The sequence below is a fragment of the Chenopodium quinoa genome, unplaced genomic scaffold (genome assembly GCF_001683475.1).
Source record: "Chenopodium quinoa cultivar QQ74 unplaced genomic scaffold, ASM168347v1, whole genome shotgun sequence".
Taxonomy (NCBI): Eukaryota; Viridiplantae; Streptophyta; class Magnoliopsida; order Caryophyllales; family Amaranthaceae; genus Chenopodium; species Chenopodium quinoa.
This window is the reverse complement of record NW_018744855.1, coordinates 505,120-526,851: the sequence shown is the minus strand read 5'-3', so window position 1 is coordinate 526,851 and position 21,732 is coordinate 505,120. Positions and strand designations below refer to the sequence as shown.

Here is a 21,732-nt window from a genome sequence, read left to right as displayed (position 1 = left end):
GCGGCTCCCTTCCATCCATATGTTAGTCTTATTAAACTTAAGATTCTTTGTATTAATAATTTCTAATAAGATTCTTATTAAACATTTAATCCAAGGCCAACTAGTACATGTCTTGTTAAGACAGTAAATAATTCAATGTATAGTATGTGTTTTTTGCTTGATGAATAGCATACAAAAAATTGGTTTTTTATTTTATTTTATTTTATTTTTTTTATTATAAAGTTAGTCTGAATCAAAGATTGAATTACTATCTTTAACTCCTGATACCAAACTCTTCATTATTATACAATTTCATACGTGTGTATATTAGTATGGAATGATCGAACTCTATATAGTATATACTATATATACTAAATAAATTAGTACTTTTGCTAGTCTCTAAATCATTCTCTAGACGATTTAATCATAGCAAAGATCAAATTAATAATTATTAATAGTTAAACAATAATAATTAAGTTTATAGATCTTCATCAATAATGGTATCATCTATAACCAATCCTAATCGGAAAGGCATCAATCTAGATCTGTTTATATGAATCATAACCGTGGGCGTAGCACAATCTACAAGCTTCCAAAGATCAAGTGCTATATAATTACGAGTAAATTGTACTCCGTATATTCTAATAGAAGTGCACACTAGTTCTAGAGAAATGTCAAATGACAACTTAGTATTTACTATATTGTGGTTAAGAATTATTCCAGCTTGTTGGTCATTGATTAAACCCTTTTACACATGGTCACGTTATAAAAATACAAAAGACCCCTCTAATTATTCCTAAAGCTGACCAAAAATCGTCACTATAAAAGAAATTATTAGTGACTTCTCTAATTCCCACCACAATAACCCTCCCAATCAGAAGCCATCTTAATTATAAACAATTTTAAAGCTTGCTTATTAGTGACTTCTTCTAGCTAAGATGGCTTCAAAAGCATTAGCATCAACTTCCCTCCTACTATGCCTAAACCTTGTGTTGTTCACTTTAGTAAGCTCTACATACGTACCTTGCCCTCCGTCACCCAAAGCCCCATCAGGCCAGCACGGAGGACACCATGGCGGTCACCACGATGGCCACCATGATGGCGGTTACCACGGAGGAAGTCCAGCAACACCAACACCAACAACGCCAATAATAATGCCACCGGCAAGTCAAGCCAAGTGCCCAATGGATGCCCTAAAGTTGGGTGTGTGCGCCAATGTGTTGGGTGACTTGATCCACCTAGTGGTAGGAACCCCACCAAAAACACCATGCTGCCCTCTCATCGGAGGGTTGGTTGACCTTGAGGCGGCAGTATGTCTATGCACTGCAATCAAGGCTAACATATTGGGCATTAACCTTGACATCCCTCTATCTTTAAGCTTGTTGCTTAACTATTGTGGCAAGAAAGTGCCCACTGGCTTCCAATGTCCTTGATTCATATAACCTATTCATTTCACGACTTAGCATGCATTATTATTTGGTGATAGATTTACGTACCATCAAGCTTAATTAGCTTGATTTTAACTTGATTTGTGTAATTTCAAGGCCAGTGAATTTTGTTTTGCATTAATTATCAGATCAATATTTATATTCATGCATGCTTTGTTGTTTGATTTAATCGATTATTGGTGATTCTGTTCTTAATCACCTTCATTATTGATTCCCTGTTTGGTGTAATCTCTTTCTTGCATGATTTATAAAAGTTGAGTTTAATTTCTTTAAATAATATTTACAATAATGTTTAGTCAAAGAGAATAAAGGGGTGGAGGGTCCCCTGCTTAGCTTGCTCTTCCTGCATGCCTATATTATTCGTATAATTATATTTTGGCTTACTTAGGACTATGAGTAGTGTAGGAGTTTTCGACTCTCTATTCCCACTTCCCAGTACAAGCATTGGTTATATTTAGCAATTTCTTTCAAAAAACATAATGATATTAAATGTGTATTAAATAATTTTGAAATCAATGTTCATGATAATACAACTCCATTTTCAAAGTATAAATTCATGATACTACATTAAAAACAAACATAATGAAAATTTAACAAAATGCATGTATAAATCATGGATTAACGTAACATTAAGAATATCCTCTTCAATCCCTATCTTTTTAGAATTTTAGTTGTACGAGTATTAGTTATGGTACTTAGCAATTTAGCATTGCACCATTAATGTGTCATTCAGTGAAAATAATGTTTCGTATGAAACTCTAGTTTTATAAGTTGCCTGTGTAATATCATAATTGCTCAATTATGCTAATAGTCACACAATTAAAAGAAAAAAAATTATATTTGCTGAAAATGAAATACAAATAAGAGTATATAAAACGTTGAAAGCCATGAAACTTGGTGTAATCGGATGACACTGACAAATCTGAAATAAAAGCTTTAATAATTAATCACGGATTGTAATGTTTTATCTATAAAGCCAAAGTCACGGATTGAAAAGTTGAGCATCGAAGTTATCAAAGCAAAAACAAGAAAACAACATTCCAAAAGTTGCAGATTAAATACCAAAACAAAGTACAGTACATCCATGGATCAAACTTAGTAGCTTGGTTGTCCTCCATAATCAAATTTGGTACACATTTCACATTCACTTTGATAATTCATATACGTGTTCGTTTTTGGAAAATATTCTAGTACGTGTTTTTACGTACTCATCTGCATGCGATCTCGAGCTTATAGTCACGGGTTACTCAAACCAATTTACCTAGTACGGACTAGTATATATAATACTGTATATATTCCCCAAGATATACTCATCCATCATACATCTTCCTATCTTTACATAGTTAAGTTTATGGTTTTCAAAAAAAAAAAAAAAAAAACATAGTTAAGTTTATTACAATCCCCAAGCTAACCATGGGGAAAACACAACTTACAGCTATGTTTTTTATCTACATGTTTTGCATGCTTATATCTTTGCCTCCCATTTACGCTTGTGGTTATTGTGACAAGCCCAGTCACCCACCTTCCGGCCACCCTCCTTCACGTCCAAGCCCCTATCCTCGTTCACCGCCTCATCATGGGGGTAAGCCACCGCATCATGGAGGTAAGAAACCACCCCATCACGGAGGAAGTGGTGGGCCTAAGGTATCACCACCCGTGGTTGTACCACCCATAATCATGCCACCAATCATCATTCCAGCTCCTCCTGTTGTTACACCTCCTCCAGTGATAATCACTCCCCCGTCTGTTCCATGTCCTCCAGGTGCTCCTGGGTCTCCTGGAATGCCTGGCCCTCCTGGTACACCTGGAACTCCTGGATCTCCCGGTAAAGGTGGAGGTGGTGGTAGTCATGGAGGAGGAGGCTATACTCCACCTGGAAAGGGAGGAGGAGGCGGTGGTGGATCTCCTCCTGGACAAGGCGGCGGAGGAGGTAAATCCCCTCCTGGACATGGTGGAGGTGGGACCCCACCGGGAACAGGAGGAGGAGGATATGGTCCACCTGGTGGTGGAAGTCCAGGGATTATTCCAAAAACATGTCCAATAGATGCATTAAAACTGGGGCTATGCTTGGACGTTCTAGGAGGTTTGGTGCATATTGGATTAGGAGACCCAGTCAAGAATATGTGCTGTCCAGTTTTACAAGGTTTGCTAGAGTTAGAGGCGGCATTATGTCTATGCACAGCAATAAGGCTAAAGCTTCTCAACTTGAACATATACATTCCGCTTGCTCTCACTGTTCTTGCAACATGCGGATTTAATCCTCCATCTGGTTTCATTTGTCCACCTATCTCTTGATTAGATAAACTTCATCTTGAGGATTCTATCTTACATTTCTTAGGAAATTCACTATTTTCGTTCTACTTCGTATGTATGTGTTGTGTTATCACTCTCCTAACTCGGAGAAAAAGTGTACGTGTGTTAATTAAGATCTTGTAATGTTTTCTATGTTCGTTGTACGTTGGTCTTACTCAGCTTCTATAGTTGCTAGTAGCAGCTTGCTACTTAATTATATAGCTGGTTGACCTTTTCTTTTTGTCTGGAAATGCATGATGAAATTAGTTTAGTTTACAACAAGTTTCGATCCTTTATTATTGTTAAAAATCGATCATCTCGAGTAATACCTATTTTTTTTTTTACATGTAATCTATCATGAGACGTTAGTTACATATTGATAGAAGGTTGTAGTAAAAGAGGTAATATAATGCACACATACCTGAGGTATGTCGCTTTGTATGATTACAAGTTTTGTTACAATATACCTGTAGTTAATTTCACCACTTCAAATTTAATTTAGATACTGCAGAAAATGCATTAATATATTTATCTTTTGGTTATGTTATAATTGTAGTGATTGATAAAGGTATTAATAATACACTATACATCCTTTGATCCTAATTTCTATGCAAAGTACAAAGTATAAGTTACTAATAGAATTATTAGAAAGTGCCTGTGCCTGTGCCTGTGCCTGTGCCTGTGCCTAGTATATCATTTTGTAAACCTATGTACTTGTAGTATGTACGTAAACATAATATATGTTTTTAAAAATTAAGTAGATTTTTTTTTTTTTATAATTATGGATTAATTAAAAATGAGTGATGTAGGCATATATACTTTATAATATTTATTTATTTATTTATTTTTTATTATTGTGATTTTGTACCATATCATATTACAATAGCAATGATGTTTACAATTACTAAGGATATTAATGTTAACTCGTGAACAAATCTCTTATAGCTATCATACACATAGACGATATGCATAGTATGGAAGAATGACAAAATATATCAGAGTCAATTACCATACTATAAACCTCAATATACTTCGTATGTTGTTTACTAGGTTAAGAGATTAACTTTGACCTGTTTAAATTTACAATCATTTTTATCATGCACCCAATCTAAAAATAACATACTGTTCCAAGAAAAGTTAACCTAGTAGTAATTCATGATGAATGTAGTACAATATAATACTTACGACTTACGTACTTCCTTCACCCTAGAATTATTGAATTGTTTGATTGACTTTTTTTTTTTTTTTTTACTATACTAACTTTAATCATTAGTTTTTAGTCATTTCTTATCGAAATCAAATTTTATCATCATAAAATAAATACTTCATATGTTGTTAGATCTCTATTAACATATATAAGTAGCATAATAACAATTTTATATAATTTTTTGCAAAATTTTAATTATATCAAACTATTGAAGTATATTTAAGGTCAATAGGAAAAAAAAAACCTATAAGCAATAATGAAAAGAACATGCACAATTGAATAATTTGAACTTAAAATTCTTGTTATTGGAGTTTTATTTTAGCTGTTCAAAAAGATACTACTGCCAAACAAGGTATTAAAGTTACTCATCAGTCATCACATGTTATATAAAAACATATTGTTAAACAAGGACGAAATAAAGTTACCCATTCAATAAAGTCTAATTAAGCTACAAGCTAGATTCTGTGTGCATAATTTAAATTAAAAATATTATAGCATGAAAATTATAGATTGTTTAATTATCTACTCCGTAATTCTTTTAGGGAGTATTAGGTATTCTAGCTCATCATTCGATGATCAAATATATAATTGTATAATTGTAGGCTAGGTAAAATTTTACAGGAATTTACAAAGTATCTACAGAATGTATGCTTAACATATACGAAGTAATTAATTAGAGAATAATTTATAGAGTAAGCGACCATTATTGGTTGCATAAATGGAAGAAGAAGAATATGAATAGTGAAAAGCTTGCAATATAGATAGTCCAAAATAATCTGACACAATTAGTAATATTATCATACAATTGATATAAACAATGGGGTTTTGCATTTTAGGGACACAAAACGTGTCCATATATCTAGTTACCCACTAAGGCGTGATTTAATTTTTGTAGAAAATGATGACACTAGCAATGAGCACATCCACCTTACATTAGACAAAATTTCAACATTAATTTGCGGATATATAATATTTCCAGCTTATGGATCATTTTATTATAATCATCCGATTAAAGTATTCTTTGTGTAAGGTTTATTATCTGACAAAAATGGTTCACGGGAAGGAACTGTTTCTATAATTGACTAAAATACAATCATTAGTTTAATTACTCGCTGAATATTATAAGTCACAATACCTAACCTCGATCTGTTAATTCTGTAGGGTTAAGGTTACAGTATAATAAAGCTAGAAACTAAATTCTAAATGTGTAATTCTTCTTTATTTTTAATTTTTTTTTTTTGAAGGAAAGGGGTCTATATATGTAATTTTTGAATAAAGAGTAAGCTGATTTAATTTTATTAAGATGGTAAAGCACATTTCCATTATATTTTGTTTTTGCTTTACAAGAGCTAAAGGAATTATAATGACTAAATAAGTAGTAGAGTAGTGTGTATAGTGATGTAGACTTAATTTGATTCTAAGTGTCTTAATATTATTATAAAATTTGACCTAATCATATGTGAGTACTACTAGTAAATCTTACTATATAAATTAGATTATCCAATTTATTTGCTCGATCATAACCTAAATATTACGATTATAAATAACTAAACAAGTTTTCAGAACTAATCAGTACCTGAGTAAGATGAGAAAGTTATAACCTAAATGTAAAATAAAACCAAAGATCTCAATTAGGAGCACACAAGAAAAAGAAGCTCGATAAAACGTGTATTTTTAATGCTTTGTTTGATGTGCTTTAATTTAATTTAAAAAAGACTTGTCATGTCTTCATTTTTTTACCTTAATATGATTTTTAGAGTCACGGGCTAAACTGTGCTATAAACAGCCAACTTCAACTAATGGCGCATGCACCAATATAGCATAAGATATTGCCTTGTCGTAATAATTTAATCTTGCAATGCAGTCTAACATGTTTTTATTAATTAATAAAAGAATACTTGCTTCTTAATTAAATTCTCCAGTGTTAAGCAAACACTGCTTGCTAATATGGTGGATTATATCAAAATACATGATAAGAGTAACGATCATATTGAGATAACGATGTACTCTTGCAATAATTTATATGGATGAGTATTATTCATCATCTAGGAGTAGAATAAAGTAGTCTTAATCTTCTCACTAATTAATCTAAAGTCTAATTGAACAATAAGCTCGTGGCAATTGATGTGTTGAGTCAAATAATCGTAAATATTAGTCAGAAATCATGGCCGTTGAACAAATACAGCAAACAAAAAGTAACCCGTGAGTTATATATGCATGAGATTACAAAACAAGCTGTATTATTACATGAGAATTGAGATCCATAACATGGGCTGAGGGTTCCAGCAATGTAAACTAACAATATAGTATCGATTTTTGTGAATATTTTTGAAAAGATGAACTTGGGTCTGTCTCATGGCTTGTCTGAGATAAGACTCATAAGAGCTGGCTGAATCTCATCACCATCTCTTACCGTCTTATTTTTGTCTCCCTTTATAAAATTTTAATTTGTTTTTGGTGTTTAAAGAGCCACAAGGACGGAGATGAGAATCAATCCCAGAATCACTTGGAATTGGGGGAAAAGCTCTAACTACTTCAGCTATCCCTCATTCTCTTATAAAATTTTAAAACACACATGTACTGAGTGCTAAAATGAATTAATTAAAATGCACTACTCATCCTTTCATGGAAATTTCATTGTAAGGCAAAACCCCTAGTTATTACAAGTACCACATATATACAGAGTATATAATAGTGAAAAACGTATAATTATTAATGTGTCTTTTAGTCCGATTTTCATCAATAACAAATACTTTACAAGTTTGGATATTAAGGCCTTGTTTAGTTCACCTTATTTTTACCTATTTTAGAAAAAATAAGTTCAAATCAGCTAAGAAAAAATAAGTTTTGATCAGATCATCGTTTTATGTGCAACTTTTTATCGCTAAATATCTTTAATTTCAAATTTCATAATGAAAAAAATTATAAAGATAAAATATAAATAAAATACACATTATTACGAATCTAACAAAACCTCACTTGATATATTTTTACCGAATAGATTATCGTATATATAAAGGTTAAAGTTTAGTCAAATATGACATTCAGATCAGACCAGACCAGACCAAATCAGATAAGTTTAAATAAGAAAAAATAAGGTGAACCAAACAAGCCCTAATTTGCAAATAAACATTTTAAACTCAAGCCTACAACGGACATTTATGACAACATATAATGGTCATATATGCTTCCAAATACCATTATATGACCCCGAGATGTATCCCCTAGGATCCCAAGACTTTTCGACACCGGGCCCGAAAACCTCCAAAATTCCTCAAAAACCGTAGATAATAGCCTTCAATTTTGGAATTTTTTGACTTTTTTTTCGTTTGAAAATAAAAATTGACGAAATGTTTACCATGATCCCTAATACACTACGGGGGTCCAATTGAGTGGGTGGAACCGTCCAACGTGCCTTTAAACGGCCAATTTATTACCGTTTTAAAACTTGCACCGATTTCATTAACTCAAGCCTACCACGAATATTTATGACAACACATAATGATCATATATGGTTCTAAACGACATTACCTGACCCCGAGATGTATCCCCGAGATGTATGCCTTCGAATTTGGATTTTTTTTTCTTTTTTTTCGACCGGAAATAAAAATTGCCGAAATGTTTACCATGGTCCCTAATATCCTCCAGAAGTCCAATAGGGTGGGTGGAAGCATCCAATTTGCCTTTAAACGACTAATTTATCGGTTTACAACTTGCACCGATTTCATAAACTCAAAGCTACCACGAACTTTTATGATAACATATAATGATCATATATGGTTTCAAACGACATTATATGACCCCAAGATATATCCCCTAAAATCTCAAGGCTTTTTGACACCGGGACCTAAAACCTCCAAAATTTCTCAAAAAGCGTGAATATTATATTAGGCTTCAATTTTGGAATTATTTTGAATTTTTTCATCGGAAAATAAAAAATTTCCAAAATCAATACTTGAAAATAGCTCGTTTCCGACGGAAAAATTCTGTCGGAAGCACCCCAAAATCCGTCGAAAATGGCATTTCCGACGGAATTCCGTTGGAACCGGTTGTCAGAAAAGCCTTTGTAGGAAAAACGGCATCTTCCGTCGGAAACCTTTCTCCGACGAACTTTTCGACGGAATTCCAGCGTTGGAACAGATTTCCTGGCTCCAGAAAAGTCCGTCGCAACTTCCGACCGAATTGTGTCCGTCAGAAAGTTGCGACGGAATTTCCGTCGGAAAATATTTCAATTTTCTTAAAAAAAAAAACACGCCGCACCACCAGGGCACAGCGTGTCACCACCCTATCCCCAACTGCAGACCACCAATGCCACTACCCCCACATCAGCCTTACCCTAAACACACCACCACTATCCTCACCCTTACCCAAACCACACCACCACTCACCCTAACCCAAACCAGACCCACCACTAACCCGATCCAGACCCACCCCTAACCCTAAACGACCATTTCCACCACCCTAACCCACCCAAATCAATATCTACCACCAAAACAAACCCAAATCTACAACAAATCTGGCCATACCACCACCACAAAAAGCCACCACCACCGCCAAAATCCATGAATTTCAACCAAAAAAAAAACCCCACGAAATTCAACCAAAAAAAAAAACCCACGAAATTCAATCAAAAAACAAAAAAAAAAACCACGGATTTCAACCAAAAAACAAAAAAAAAAAACACGAATTTCAACCAACAACCCAAAAAAAAAAAATTAAAACCAGAAAACATACCTTAACAACCGAAGCTTCCAATTTCAACCCGAATTTGGTTTAATACGACTAAATTCGACCCTGAAACCTCTAGATCTAGAGATTTCATGGTCGATTTTGACCGTATAAGCCATTAATATGACATAGCAAGAGAACCATTAATATGAAATAGCAAGAAATATGGTCGAATTGAGAAAGATGAGGAGGAAAGAAGATGAGGAGAAAATAAAAAAAAAAAAGAAAAAAAAAAGGAGAGAGGAGACCGTGAGAACTGAGAAGTGAGGAAGAGGAGAGGAGCAGAAACTCAAAGAAGATGAGAGGATAAGAGAGGAGAGGAGAGAGAAATAAAAGAGAGGCGGAGAGAAAAGAGAGGATAGAGAAAGAGAAATTAGAATATAAAGAGGGAGGGGCGCCGTTTTTAATTAGGGTTTGGGTTTTTTATTTATTTTTTTTTTTATTATTTTTTTTTTAAAAAAAATCCGTCGGAAACTTATAATATTCCGTCGGTAACTTTAATTTCCGACCGAATATTCCGTCGAAATTACCAACGGAATAAAATCCGTCGGAAATCACTTAATTTATGACGGAATATTATTTCTGTCGTAAATTTCCGACGGATTTTCGACGGAAATTCCAAAGTCGTCGCAAATTTCCTACGGAAAATAAATCCGTCGGAAATTAAGTGTTTTCCGACGGATTTCCATGTCCGTCAGAACCGTTCCGTCAAAATTAGACATTTTTCTTGTAGTGAATATTTACCATGGTCCCTAATACCCTCCGAGGGTCCGATTGGCCGGTTAGAACCATCCAATTTGCCTTTAAACGACCAATTTACCAGTTTATAATTTGCACCAATTTCATTACTCAAGCCTACCACGAACATTTGTGACAACATATAATGATCATATATGGTGCTAAATGACATTATATGACCCCGAGATGTATCCCTAAAATCTTAATGCTTTTCGATACCGGGCCCCGAAACATTCGAAATTTCTCAAAAAATCCTTCAATTTTGGAATTTTTTGACTTTTTTTCGTCCAGAGATATTGCCGAAATGTTTTACATGGTCTGAATATCCCCCGAGAGTCCAATTGGGTGGGTGGAACCATCTAATTTGCCTTTAAATGACCAACTTATACCGATTTACATATTGCACCGATTTCATTAACTCAAGTGTACCACGAACATTTATGACAACAAATAATGAACATATATGGTTCCAAACAACATTACATATTCCTCATATATATTCCCTACAATTTCAAGAATTTTTGACACCAGGTTCTAAAGACTCAAATATTTCTCAAAAAGCTTGGATCTAGCCTTCAATTTTTAACTTTTTGAATTTTTTCGCATGGAAATAAAAATTGAGGAAATGTTAACCATGGTCCCTATTACCCTCCGGGAGTCAAATTGGGTGGGTGGAATCATTCAATTTGCCTTTAAACGACCAATTTACCGGTTTACAACTTGCGCTGATTTCATGAATGATAAAACCAAGAAAATGATTTAGATTTTACATTCGGAGGCCGTCATTCTTTCTAAGCAAATAGTAATATATTATTCTTTAAAGATGAGCAATATGAGAATCATATTTTTTAAAAAATGATATAGATCTCTATTGTAATCTAAATGATCAACAAATACCATAGTATATTTGATCATTTTAAGGAGTGTGTTTGGGTCTATTAATATTCCTTTACATAAATGTTCATTTATATATTAGTAAACGGTCATTCACATATTAATAAACGATTTAGAATTCTAATATTGTCTAGTTTTGGCCACCTTCTTCATATATTTTCTATAGGTCTAATTAATTTAGTTAATATTGAAAACTATATATTTTATATGCTTGTTTGAATTTTAACACTTGTTCATGTTCATATTGAAAGATGTTCATTTATATTTTAATACTTGTTCATTCTCGTATTGAACATGTATGATCATTTTCTAACAAATTTTTACATTTTGGAATCTACTAAATAAATGCTTATTTCTAATAATTTATGAATTCATTCTAATATTGGTAGCTATGTGATACAAAACATCTTATTCATGCATTCGATATTTTTAATATTGATTGCTCTTCCTTATGAATGTAAACTAGCCATTTATGATCAATAATACAAAACTCAATGCTCATATAAGAAAAGCAATATGTTCATAAACAAAAATCTAAATGTTCAAACAACTTCATAAATCGTGATAGTCTTTTCGATTTCCCGAACAATAATATTTCGTACCCTAAAAAAAATAGAGTGGTAAATTAGGACTGATAAATCTGTAGGGGGGGGGAGAGTAGAGTCCCAAAACATGGCTTTTCACTATTTTCATAAAACTAACCAAAAAGATAATTTAAGATGAAACCGGGTAAAGTAGTGATCAAACCAACACTTATCTTACAATTCATTCTTAAATTAAAATTATTAATGTTCATTTTCATATTGATAAATGTCCAAAATACTTTCATATTGATATATGATCATTTCATTTAATAAATGTATACATTGTGATATTTGATTGTTATATTGTTTGTTAGATTACATTTAAAATTATTCTTACAGCTATTATCTTTTATAGGGTATCAACTAAACCAGTCAGGTTACAAGTACATTATTTTTCAATAGATCATAGTGAAAGTAAAAATATTTTGTCCAATTTTATCTTAATGAGATTCAATGTTTTTATATCCAATTATGTACATATTACTCTTAATTAACTACCCTCCTTTACTCCAACTACACCAACCCTAATTGCATTAATAAGTAAGAATTCTAAATGTTTACATACGTTGTTTATTTGTTCAATCAAGTCGAATCTCTTACAAGAATTGAAAAGCGAGTACTCCTCTATTTTACATTATAAGCAACAATTAAATTTTTTTAATATCTCACAAAAAAATACCCAACTATTTTACATATATATTACACTTGCACTACTGATTTGATGAGTGATGACACATTATTATAAAAATTGAAGAAGTACAACTAGTTTGAGCAATTTGTGATATGATACCAATTCCAACCATATTGTCTCACAAAAGACCAAAACTATGTCCCCTTTTATATGTGTTTTGCCAGCTAAATTTCTAAGCTCACACATGCATGCTATAGATGCAACTCGATCTTTTTTTGGTTTATTTTATATAGAGAAATTAAACTATACACTAAAATGTTGTCTAAATTCGTTCTTACAATGTCATGCATAAAACCTATAAAATACCACCCCTTTAACATCATTCTCTTCATCTCTACGTATACTAATTAAGTAGAGCTATATGAAACAATAATAACATGGCATCTACATTATTCTCCAAATCCCTAGTCCTTTTCCTTGCCCTCAATCTTCTCTTCTTCTCCCTCGTCTCCGCTTGTGGAGAATGTGGAGGTGGAAGCGGTTACCCTAAGCCCAACCCCAAACCCAGCCCCAAACCTAGCACACCATACCCTGGAAGCGGCGGAACCCCAGGTAGGGGTTACCCAGGATCTGGAGGCACCCCCTCAACCGGAGGTGGAGGTGGAGGTGGAGGAGGAGGAGGAGGAGGAGGAGGAGGAGGTGGTGGTGGTGGAGGCGGGGGTGGAGGCTCATCAATTGGGGCTTGCCCAACTGACGCCCTTAAATTGGGTGTGTGTGCAAATGTGCTAAGTGGTTTGCTCAACCTTAACATTGGTACACCACCAAAGACACCATGCTGCCCCCTCATTCAAGGGCTCATCGATGCCGAGGCTGCTGTATGCCTTTGCACTGCCATTAGGGCTAACATCTTGGGCATCAACTTGAACATCCCTCTCTCTCTTAGCTTGCTTGTTAACTACTGCGGCACCAATGTTCCTCGGGGCTTCCAGTGTCCTTAATAATTAAGTGACTAGCTTTAATATGCCATATACCATCTTACGTGGCCGTGTCCATTATTATTTTGACGAGTCGTCTTAATCTATAACGTCTAGCTTGATCTAATATGATGTACTACTATTGTAGTTGACATCAAAAAAATGAATAAGCGATGGCATAATGGTTAACTTCTTGTTTCCATTTAATTGCCACATTGCAGTATAGTACTTCGTATTTAATTACCATTTATCAATTTTTACTATTGTGTATGAGTATCATACTATGTGCTATTAATTGTTTTGAATACGTCTCTTCCCAAATGAGGAACATAAATAGATTGTTCTTCTATACTTAATAGACACTTCACCTATGAGATAACACCCTCAGTCGGCCCAAATAATACTAATAAGGGTGAAAGCAAATTTCACATGTTTAGGAATTGAAATTGGTACAACAATACAAAATTACAACCACCGCGTACCCCAAAGGAAGTAGAAAATTAGGCACGGGTAGTGGTGGTCATTGATAACTCTTTGGAACTTCATTTCCACATTTGCTAATTACGATTAGAAGAATAAGATCAATGGGGATGTTAAGGGGACCAATGTTTAAGATATTGGCATGGACTGCAGTACAAAGACAGATGGAAGCATCAAGCTTGATAAGGTTACTTACACTCCAATATCATTATTTGCACATACATTTAACTAAGGGTCTCTTTGGGGCATGTTTCAAGAGATTGGGGTACAAATGTAGAGCAGGCCGATCGATCCACTCCAAAAAATTTCAATGCGAAAAAAAGAAGTTATCTTGAGGGCCATTATTAACGCTTTTAATTTTGGATGATAGTTAACCACATTAGAACTTTAATAATGTACTTTATGAAACGTTAACAGAACTGAATTATTGACGACTAAATATTTGTTCAATCAATTATTATTCCAACCAGTCATTTATATAGAATGCAAAGGGAGTAGCCCTTTGTAACAATCGGATTTTAGTAGCACCAAATGCAAATTTACCAATTAGTTGTAGTAGTCTGGGATTGTTGGCATTAGCACTGATTTTCGAGTTTAATTGATTTCAAAAATTTTGGGAATAATTGATTTTCGAAATTTTGGGGTTAATTGATCATCGAAAATTTTGGGGTTTAACTGATTTTCGAAATTTGTGGTTAATTCATCTTCAAAAATTTTGGGGTTTAGTTGATTTTCGAAAATTTTGGGGTTAATTGTGTTTCGAATATTTTGGATTTTTTCGGTTATTTATTTATTTATTTTATTATTTTGATTTTTGAGTTCGTACATTATATTATGAGTTCACAAGTGATGCATGAGTTTTCTGTTTTTTTTTCGCATTTTTTGTGAGTTTTATTGATTTCTGGGTTTTAATTGATGCACAAGGATTCAAGACTTTGATTTTGGAATTTTTTTTTTGATGCTGTAATTTATTTATTTATTTATTTACTTACTTTTGTTCAATAACAATTTAACGTTGAATTTTATTGTATGATTATAATTCTTTTTTTTTTTTTTTTTTTTTTTGTATTGTACAATAACAGTTGAATATAATGTTATATTTCATTGTTTTTTGAGCTTGTGTGATTATTGTTAATATTATTTTCTGCTAATTTTAAGTGAAAAAAGATAAAAAAAAAAATTATTTTTTTGGACATTTTTGGCACCAGTTAACCGGTGCCAAAAGTAGGCAATTATATTACTTTTGGCACTGGTTAACCAGTGCCAATAACAAGTATTCCCACCGGTTTAAACCGGTGGCTTTTCATGCGATTATTGGCACCCACTAAATACTCATCGGTTCAAAACCGGTGGCATTGAGGGGTTTATTTTGAACCGGTGCCAATTTCGTTTTTTCTACTAGTGAAAATTACCTAAAATAGTTAACCCGTAGTTACAATTGTTCAAGGAAGATGTAAAAAGCTCAAGACATCTAACAAATATAAGCGATCTTTAGCAAAACAGAATAGGTAAGAAAAAATATAATAATGTATGCTTTTGTTTGATTTGTCCCATTACTTATTTAAAGGTTTATTTATGCTGAAAAATGTAATTTGAAAACTCTATGCATGATTTATATGTAGCAGATTTTTTGGGGAAATTTTAGTGATTTAATTGGAGCGTCAAATAGCCATATTGGTGGGCATGGCAATCAACTGAATGAGTTTGAAATTGATAAACTTATTAGAGATCAACAATTATTGAGTCACCTAAGCAAATTTGGCAATTTCTTATGTGTACATTACTTGATAGAATTATTATGATCTTACTCATCTACTCTTATTGATAAATACAAAAATTGAAATAATTGTAAATTTGTATTCGTGTTCATATGTTTAGAGGTCTTTTTGGGTAAAAATAAAAAAAAATAAAAAAATAATAAAATTAAAGTTGTTTAACTAGCTAGTTCTCTTAGGTAAGTATATTTGTGGCTCTATTTCTTGTAAACAACAGACTAGAGCAATCCCACCCTAAAGCATCCGTATCATCATGATTGAATCATGAATATATATATAAAATCATTGGAGCTGTATATATATGTACGTTATTAAATTTAGGTGAATGGTCACAAAACTTACAAGAAATAGAGACAAAAGCCAACCAATAGCCAAATGCTTAGCTTGCTATATTATGACATAGATATTATTATTATTATTATTATTATTATTATTATTATTATTATTATTATTATTATTATACCTTCGGATCGTATTATATGCAACTTTGGAATTTTTTATATCTCACAAATAATACCCCAAAGTTGCATATAATACGATCCGGAGGTAGTATTAATAATGCATGGCTGGGCAATTTTGATTCTATATTACACAAAGAAACAAAACATTTAAGCACTTACTCACATACATTTACGTAGTGTACTTTAGTCCTTTATTCATCAACATCAAATGATCGTACAAAAACAAATGAAACATAAAGCGTGCTTACTTTCAACAAAGCACAATATTACACCATGCCAAATAGATGAGAAAATCATTCAACAAACCACTCTGCATAGTATTAAATGCCACAAACACACACTCGCACACGTACTTTAAGCTTTAATTTAAGCACAATTCATGACGTACTAGAACAAATTTGTTTGATTAGAAGACATCATATATATGATCCCCTAATTAATTGATCAAGGACACTGGAAGCCCCTGGGAGCTCTCCTTCCACATGCATTGAGAAGCAAGCTTAGGTTAACAGGCAAATTGAGGTTGATGAGGTTCAAAACATTAGCTCTAATCACGGTACATAGGCATACTGCAGCCTCAAGGTCTGCAATGCCTTGGATCAAGGAGCAGCATGGCTGAACTGGAGGAGTACCTATTTGAAGGTTAAGAAGGTTTCCAAGTAAGTTGGCACACACCCCTAGTTTTAAGGTGTCAAGAGGACATTTTCCCCTAGACGATCCCCCACTGCCACCTCCACCTACAATGCCTCCACCACCTCCACCTCCACCTCCACCTCCTCCTCCACCTCCACCTATAATGCCTCCTCCCCCTCCACTTCCGCCGGAAGGTACAGAGGGAGTGTAAGGAGAATAACTTGCATCAATGGTGGCGGAGATCATAAGAAGGTTGAAAGAGAGAAAGAGGGCTAGTGCTGAAGTGGTCTTAGAGGAGGCCATTGTGTTACAAGTTAAATTTGGGTATGATTATTATTATTAGAGAAAGGTTTGGGATGATATAAGAGGAAGGTTATAGAGGGGTTTATATAGGCTTATTAAAGGCATTAATTATTTCATGAATAGAGTTGTATTATTTATTGTAGGTAAACAACATTATTCTCTCATCAAGTTATTTTTTATTTTGGAGGCAATAATTAATTCCATGTTAGTATATTTGAGTTATATATACTTTGTACGTGTTAACAGTATTACATCATATTCATTTATGTCAAATAGGCTATCCTTACTTCCCTTCCCTACTTTATAAAAAGTGGGAGATTGTTCTTATGAATAGTGCACGGACTATTATACCCTATTTTTTTACCTCCTTACTCCCAAGTGTAATTTTGTAATTTTTCTTAAGACCCATCAATTAATTAGAAATTAAATGAAGAATGGAATAATAAAGTTTAAAATTTTCTATATATAATTTAAAGGGGGCTATGATTTTATTACACAACAACATTAGTCACTAGGCAACGAAATGTTGTTGCTTTATGTGGGATTTTTTTTTTCTAAATTTTGTGAAGGTCGAAATAAACGACTTACACATAATTGTGTTTAAGGACATTGAAACTAATGAAATTAATCTATGATTGTGTCGAACTAGATGTACTAAAAAGAAAGGAAACCAAATTGACTACAGTGAAAAGGGAAAGAAAGCAAGAAGGGATTCAAGGGAATTATTAATTAAGGGAACTATGGTTGCAAAGGGTTAATTTACTGCAAAATGAAATTGCTAGAAGTATTTTGTCCGAGTTCATAATCTGAATATTTGTTAATTTTTTAGCATTGTGAAATCATGTGTATTTGAATACTATAATGTATTAATGCCGCTCCATCATGTACTGCTATATGATGTACCTTTTAGTTTCCAAATAGGTCAATGAGCGCAAAAGATATATTAAAATCATAAATTCCTATATAAAGTGTTAGCACGTTGTGTTTTTTCACTACTTAAATAAATAAGGGTGCAGCATGTTGTATCACATTTCCAAGAATATTCTACAACATAAAAGACAAGAGCCTTCGGTAGCGGACGATTAACTCCATGTGAAGTGCAAACACAAGGCAAGAAAAATTAAGGCTAAGCAATAGAGAGATATTCCTCTATAAGTCCATTAACTCCTAGTCAAGTGCAAACACAAGCCAAGAAAAATTAAGCCAAAAGGGCTGGCCACCCCGCGCGCAACGTGCGCTTTGGCTGCCTAGTTTAGATAAAATTCTATTAGGGTGCGTTTATTTGGTTGGATCATTTGGAATTAGTTAAAATGGAGTTAGAATCCATTTCATCTAATTTTTGTTTGGTTGAGTTTTTTTTATTAATAAAATCATATACCCAAGGGGTCTCAAGAGGTGTATATATAAAGCTTAAATGCTTGATTAATTTCCAATCTAGAAAAAAATGAAATCGTTTCAAGATTGCAGTACTAGTGATTATGTAATGCATGTCATTAACTCTATCGTTTTTTTTAATTATATTAATTTATATTTTTTAAGGTAAGGAGGACCTTAATTAGACCTCAACCCTCACAATTTTTTTGGTATAGTATTTACGGGTTAGACACTTTAAAAGTAAGGGAGAAACGATAAAGTTTTCCCATCTTTTAAGTGTCCCTATTGGACATCAAACCTCCGTACAATTATTCTCACTAGACCAAGATTTGCTTGGTACGCCATTAACTCTATGTACTAATAATGTAATATATATGGCGATATCGTTTTCTTGAAATACTATATAATGAATGTTTATTAAAACAATATATTTCTCCTTTAAAAAAATAAAATAAAATGAAGTTGAGTAAGGTATTTTCTATCGGGTATTTAAATTGAGTCAACTTTACTATGTCTATCAACTACGACACTTATCCCTACAAAAAGTGAAGTGAGACACAACGAGTAGTGTACAAATCCCTTTCAATAATTATTTACAATATATGCGTAAAATATTGAAATTGAAATTGGCATCCAATCTTGAAATTTACAATATATGACGGTTTGCAATCTTGGCATTGAACCTTTTAGGTGGGATCGACCGATCGATTGGTTCAAAATGGTTTGGTGTTAGTGGAATAGTAAGTTTGTATACTAATTTCAATTATATATAATGATGTTTTTCTGACAGCATGTAACGACTTTATTAAGCAAAACAATCAAGCATTCTAGCGAGCAATTTGTCGAGAAATCAGAAAACGTTTGTAATTTAGCAATTAGCTAGCTGGGTCAAGGTTGCTTCGTAAGTTGGACGTAATCACGGGCCTTACTAATCCCATTATTTTTCTAAGAAAAAAGGGTTTTCATTTCCACCTCAATATGTCATTGCCGACTTGCCGTTGCTTGTGCCTCAAGTATTCTTTCTAGCTTGCACTACTCTCTCCACTTGCTTATATTATTCCCAAATAATTGCATTGCTCAACTGTTTGGGCATTGAAAATCACAGTAAGTCACTATTATACGAGTAGATGTTATTAATAAAAAAAAAAGTTAGGGTTGAGACTTGAGGCTTTACTTAATATGGGCTTGTTTTCCTTGAAAAGATCTAAGGAAATATAATGGGCCCATGCTATAAAAAAAAGCCCATTGGTAGGCCCATATTATCATAAGTCATCAAGTATTATCTTTAAACAAAGGTTTTTATCTTATAGCAACTGCGTGGAATACCTCGTATTATCAAAATTCAAACTAAATAAATTGCTCATCATAGACTAACTATCAAGCGGATTGTGCAAAATGTAGGTTTTAATCTCCTCAATCATATAGCTTGGAAAAAACTCTAGTTATGACCACATATCTTGGCTATTACTCTATTTATCCACTTGGCTATTACGCTAATCATCCACTTTCGAACTTGATACTCTGTATAAATCACCCTTAACTATATATATAAAACATCATTTAACTTTTAACAGACTCACCTAGACAAATAAAATCCTTCACAACCAATTATGTTACTAGGTGAGGATGTCACTGAGATTAGTTTTACCAAAAAAAAAAAAAAAAAAAAAAAAAAAAAAAAAAAAAAAGGGAGAAACACCTAAGAATAGAGATAAAATTGTTAGCTACTCCATACGGTACACCGTAGCTCTCTATACTTGGTTCTCAACACTTATAACTAGTATTCATTTTAGCTAGACTTATCTACACTTGTTTGAAAATTACTTCTTCAAAAACATAAGGTCATATATATGATTGAAATTCATATACAATAAGCTTGTTATCTTCTTGAAACAAGTATGTACTGTGCTGTGATCTTAAACGAAGTTGTCCAAAGACTAAGTTAAGTACAGTATAAGAGTGAATGCTAGAGACCTTCACAAATATTACTTTTACTTTTTTTTTTTTTTTTTTTTTTTGGGTTGAAAGAATACTACTTTTACTTATTAAATTCTCCCTATATATTGTGAATGTGGATAGATCAATTTGTGATATAAATTTAAAACTAGCTAAGGATGATATTGGAAGAGCCAATCAATGGGCAGAATAAGGTGGTTTATGCAGTTGGATCGACATACACCAATGACAACTCCTGAATGTGGTTATTCTTCACGGGCCAACTTAACATAGATGTTAGAGCCTATTTGAATGAATCCGTCCTATTACTAAATTTGCATAAGACAAATCTCCAACCAGCCTAACATCACGTACATCATTTGTTTCCATTCGCAACTTACACCAAAGCAGCACCACAACCAATTCATTCATACGGGCATACCAAAAATATGAAATTATTTAAACAGATACGTAGTGTAAAGTATATTTATACAATATATAATCCTAATCTTCTATTCCGGTCTATAAATACCAAGCTCTAATTCTTATATATCCATTCACTGAATTAGCCCAAAACACGTACACTTAACATCAAAAACACGATGAAGTGCAAGAGCTCCACTATTGCCATTGTTTTCCTTTCACTAAACCTCCTTTCATGTAACCTTGTTCAGAGTTGTAACCTTTGTGGGCAGCCTAACACGCCAAATGTCCCATATCCAAACAACCCTGTCCCTGGGGGTGGTAGCTCGCGAGGTGGTCACTGCCCAAGGGATGCCTTAAAACTTGGCATATGCGCCAATGTGTTGAATGGCCCCGTGAGTGCCGTGATTGGGACCCCGCCAACCCACCCTTGCTGTAGTGTCATTGCTGGCCTTCTTGATTTAGAAGCTGCCATATGCCTTTGCACTGCCATTAAGGCTAATATTCTTGGGATTAATCTTAATATTCCCATTGCTCTTAACCTTCTTATCAATGTTTGTGGCAAGAAAACTCCCACTGACTTCCAATGTGCCTAATTGATCCGCGTACGTCGGAATCATACATTGAACTGGTTTATTGATCGACAACCTAATGTTTTTTCGATTTTAATGTATTCATTTTAACTTGTGGGTTTTGTTTTAGGAACGTTTTAACTTTGATATATTCCTGTCGATGTTTGGTAGTCCTATCTACGTACTATCTATCCATGCATGCATACTGATGAGTAAGATCTTATGCTTGTTTGGTAGTAAATGAATGTATTCATGTCAATTTTACTCCATCAAATGTAGTAAAATCAAGTTGCTTTCTCAA

At 33.3% G+C, this 21,732-nt stretch overlaps 5 protein-coding genes across 5 annotated transcripts; 4 read left to right on the top strand and 1 right to left on the bottom strand.

Moving 5' to 3' along the window:
- The first annotated feature begins 784 nt into the window (after positions 1–784).
- Positions 785–1,710, top strand: LOC110704631 (14 kDa proline-rich protein DC2.15-like). The gene has a single exon (XM_021882448.1). It carries the CDS (start codon positions 918–920, stop codon positions 1,410–1,412), a length of 495 nt encoding a protein of 164 aa, XP_021738140.1. The 5' UTR covers positions 785–917; the 3' UTR covers positions 1,413–1,710.
- Positions 1,711–2,547: 837 nt separating this feature from the next.
- Positions 2,548–4,045, top strand: LOC110704630 (36.4 kDa proline-rich protein). Its single transcript, XM_021882447.1, has one exon. It carries the CDS (start codon positions 2,841–2,843, stop codon positions 3,720–3,722), a length of 882 nt encoding a protein of 293 aa, XP_021738139.1. The 5' UTR covers positions 2,548–2,840; the 3' UTR covers positions 3,723–4,045.
- An 8,784-nt stretch (positions 4,046–12,829) lies between these two features.
- LOC110704629 (14 kDa proline-rich protein DC2.15-like) lies at positions 12,830–13,751 on the top strand. The gene has a single exon (XM_021882445.1). It carries the CDS (start codon positions 12,939–12,941, stop codon positions 13,497–13,499), a length of 561 nt encoding a protein of 186 aa, XP_021738137.1. The 5' UTR covers positions 12,830–12,938; the 3' UTR covers positions 13,500–13,751.
- Positions 13,752–16,337: 2,586 nt separating this feature from the next.
- Positions 16,338–17,206, bottom strand: LOC110704628 (putative lipid-binding protein AIR1). The gene has a single exon (XM_021882444.1). The coding sequence runs from the start codon at positions 17,125–17,127 to the stop codon at positions 16,636–16,638; it is 492 nt and encodes a 163-aa protein (XP_021738136.1). The 5' UTR covers positions 17,128–17,206; the 3' UTR covers positions 16,338–16,635.
- Positions 17,207–20,959: 3,753 nt separating this feature from the next.
- Positions 20,960–21,732, top strand: LOC110704627 (14 kDa proline-rich protein DC2.15-like). Its single transcript, XM_021882443.1, has one exon. The coding sequence runs from the start codon at positions 21,039–21,041 to the stop codon at positions 21,453–21,455; it is 417 nt and encodes a 138-aa protein (XP_021738135.1). The 5' UTR covers positions 20,960–21,038; the 3' UTR covers positions 21,456–21,732.